The sequence below is a fragment of the Ursus arctos genome, chromosome X (assembly GCF_023065955.2).
Source record: "Ursus arctos isolate Adak ecotype North America chromosome X, UrsArc2.0, whole genome shotgun sequence".
Lineage (NCBI taxonomy): Eukaryota > Metazoa > Chordata > Mammalia > Carnivora > Ursidae > Ursus > Ursus arctos.
In genome coordinates, this window is record NC_079873.1 from 106,793,322 (window position 1) to 106,795,364 (window position 2,043).

A 2,043-nucleotide genomic window follows, 5' to 3' on the forward strand; every position below is an offset into this window, starting at 1 on the left:
ACAGATGGAACCCCAAGCCTGGCCATCCCTGGACATCCGTGACAAGCCCTGTGGACCTTTGGCAGTTGTGGCCAGATGTGGGCCTCCTAGCTTACCTTCTGTGGAGTCTCAGGGCTGCGTGGCCTTGCTGTGATCCTTTGGCCTCAGTCCCACGTTGGGTGGGGCCCAGGCTCTGGCAGGGGAAATAGCCGCCTCTTGAGAGGCCAAGGAGGGGGCCACCCAGCCTGGACTGGTGGGGACCTCACAGAGTCCGACCCAGCCCTCCTGTCTGCACCCTGAGGTGCCCCTCCCTTTCTCCTCCAGGGGCTTCAAGAACTCAGAGTCGAGGTCTCTGCCTGAGGCAGGAGTCCCTAAGGTCACAGAGCAGGGGAGGCGCAGGGGAGTGCCACAGGTCAAGGTGAGGACCCAGGGGCTTGCCCTTCCCATCCTCTCCTAAGCAGGAAGCAGCCCACTGTCAGCTCTGGGACCTCAGGCCTCTGCAGGCCGGCTGGACTCTGAGGAGCCATCCCACCTCTGTCTTCAGGTTCAGCCCGACAGGCGCCATGTCCCTGGGTCGGAGGAGTGAGCTCTGGCAGCTGGAGGAAGACCCAGTCCCGGCCCAGAGCCTGGTGGAGGCACAGCTGTCCGGGGCTGGGGAGGAGGGGGGCCCATGTCCCTCCTCCTCAGCCTCTGCCTCCTCCCAGTCCAGCCCCTCTCGCATCTCCTGCTCTGCCCTGTTTCTGGGCCCTCCGGAGGAGGGGTCTGCTGCTGGGGGCCCGAGTGCTCCCCAGAGCCCTCAGAGTGCCTGCCCCTCCCCCACTGGCCTGGCAGCCACTGCATGGGGCCAGCCCCACCATGGCTCCAGCAGCCCAGATGAGGAGGGGTCGAGCGGCTGGGAGGAGCCCGAGGAAGCCCAGCCCCTGCTCCAGGACACACTCCAGGGGAAGGCTGCTGACCTGGTGGCGTTCCTGGTGCTCAAGTATCTCACCCAGCAGCGCACCAGCCAGGCAGAGATGCTGGAGGTGGTCGGCAACGACTACCAGGACGCCTTCCCCGTGATCTTCGGCCAAGCGTCCGAGTGCATGCGGCTGGTCTTTGGCGTGGATGTGAAGGAGGTGGACCCCAGCGACCACTCCTACGTCCTGGTCACCGTCCTGGGCCTCACCTGCGGTGGGTTGCCGAGTGGTGAGCAGGGCATGCCCAAGACCGGCCTCCTGGTGGTGCTCTTGGGGGTGATTGTCCTGGAGGGCGACTGTGCCCCGGAGGAGAAGGTGTGGGAAGTGCTGGGGGTCATGGGGGTGTACGCCAGCAGGGAGCACGTCATCTACGGGGAGCCCAGGGAGCTCCTCACCAATGTCTGGGTGCAGGAAGGGTACGTGGAGTACCGGCAGGTGCCCGGCAGCGACCCTGCCCGCTACGAGTTCCTGTGGGGTCCCAGGGCCTATACTGAAACCAGCAAGTTCCAAGTGCTGGAGTATTTGCTGCGGGTCAGTCGCGGGCAGCAGCCATCGTCCCTGGCCCTGTGTGAAGAGTCTGTGAGTGATGAGGAAGAGGGGGCCTGAGCGCCAGGGGTGGCCAGGCCCTTTCCAGGCTTTGGTGGTAGGGGAAGTTTCTCCTGTGGGATGCTGGGCTGGAAGTGAGGCTGCTTGCTGGTTCTTTCCTGTTAATGTTTGTTCGTGTGTGTGTGTGTGAAGAGGCAGCCCTGGGCTTTCTAAGGAGTGCAGGGCCAGGGAGGGTTGGGAGAAGAAAGCGGGGCAAGGAGCCTCCTTGGGGGGGATGGGTGGGGGCTGTTCTCTGTGATGACTCCCACACCCAGAGTTTGGTGTCCTCGAGTAAGCTCTCCAGTGGGGTTCCTTGGTACAGAAGGTTTCATCCGCTTTGGCGGCTGAGTGTGTGAGTGACATACCCCCCCCCAAAGCATTTGTTCTTACCCAGTTCAAGAGTTAAGAGTTTTGTCATGTTCTCGGGGTACCTGGGTGGCTGTTGTTTAAGCATCTGCCTTCAGCTCAGACCATGATCTCAGGATGCTGGGATCGAGCCCCACATTGTGCTCCCTACTCAGTA

At 62.9% G+C, this 2,043-nt stretch overlaps 1 protein-coding gene across 1 annotated transcript; it reads left to right on the forward strand.

Moving 5' to 3' along the window:
* The first annotated feature begins 542 nt into the window (after positions 1–542).
* On the forward strand, positions 543–1,541 carry LOC125281771 (melanoma-associated antigen 4-like). Its single transcript, XM_048215436.2, has 2 exons — positions 543–645; positions 811–1,541. Exons 1-2 carry the CDS (start codon positions 543–545, stop codon positions 1,539–1,541), a joined length of 834 nt encoding a protein of 277 aa, XP_048071393.2.
* The last annotated feature ends 502 nt before the right edge of the window (positions 1,542–2,043 follow it).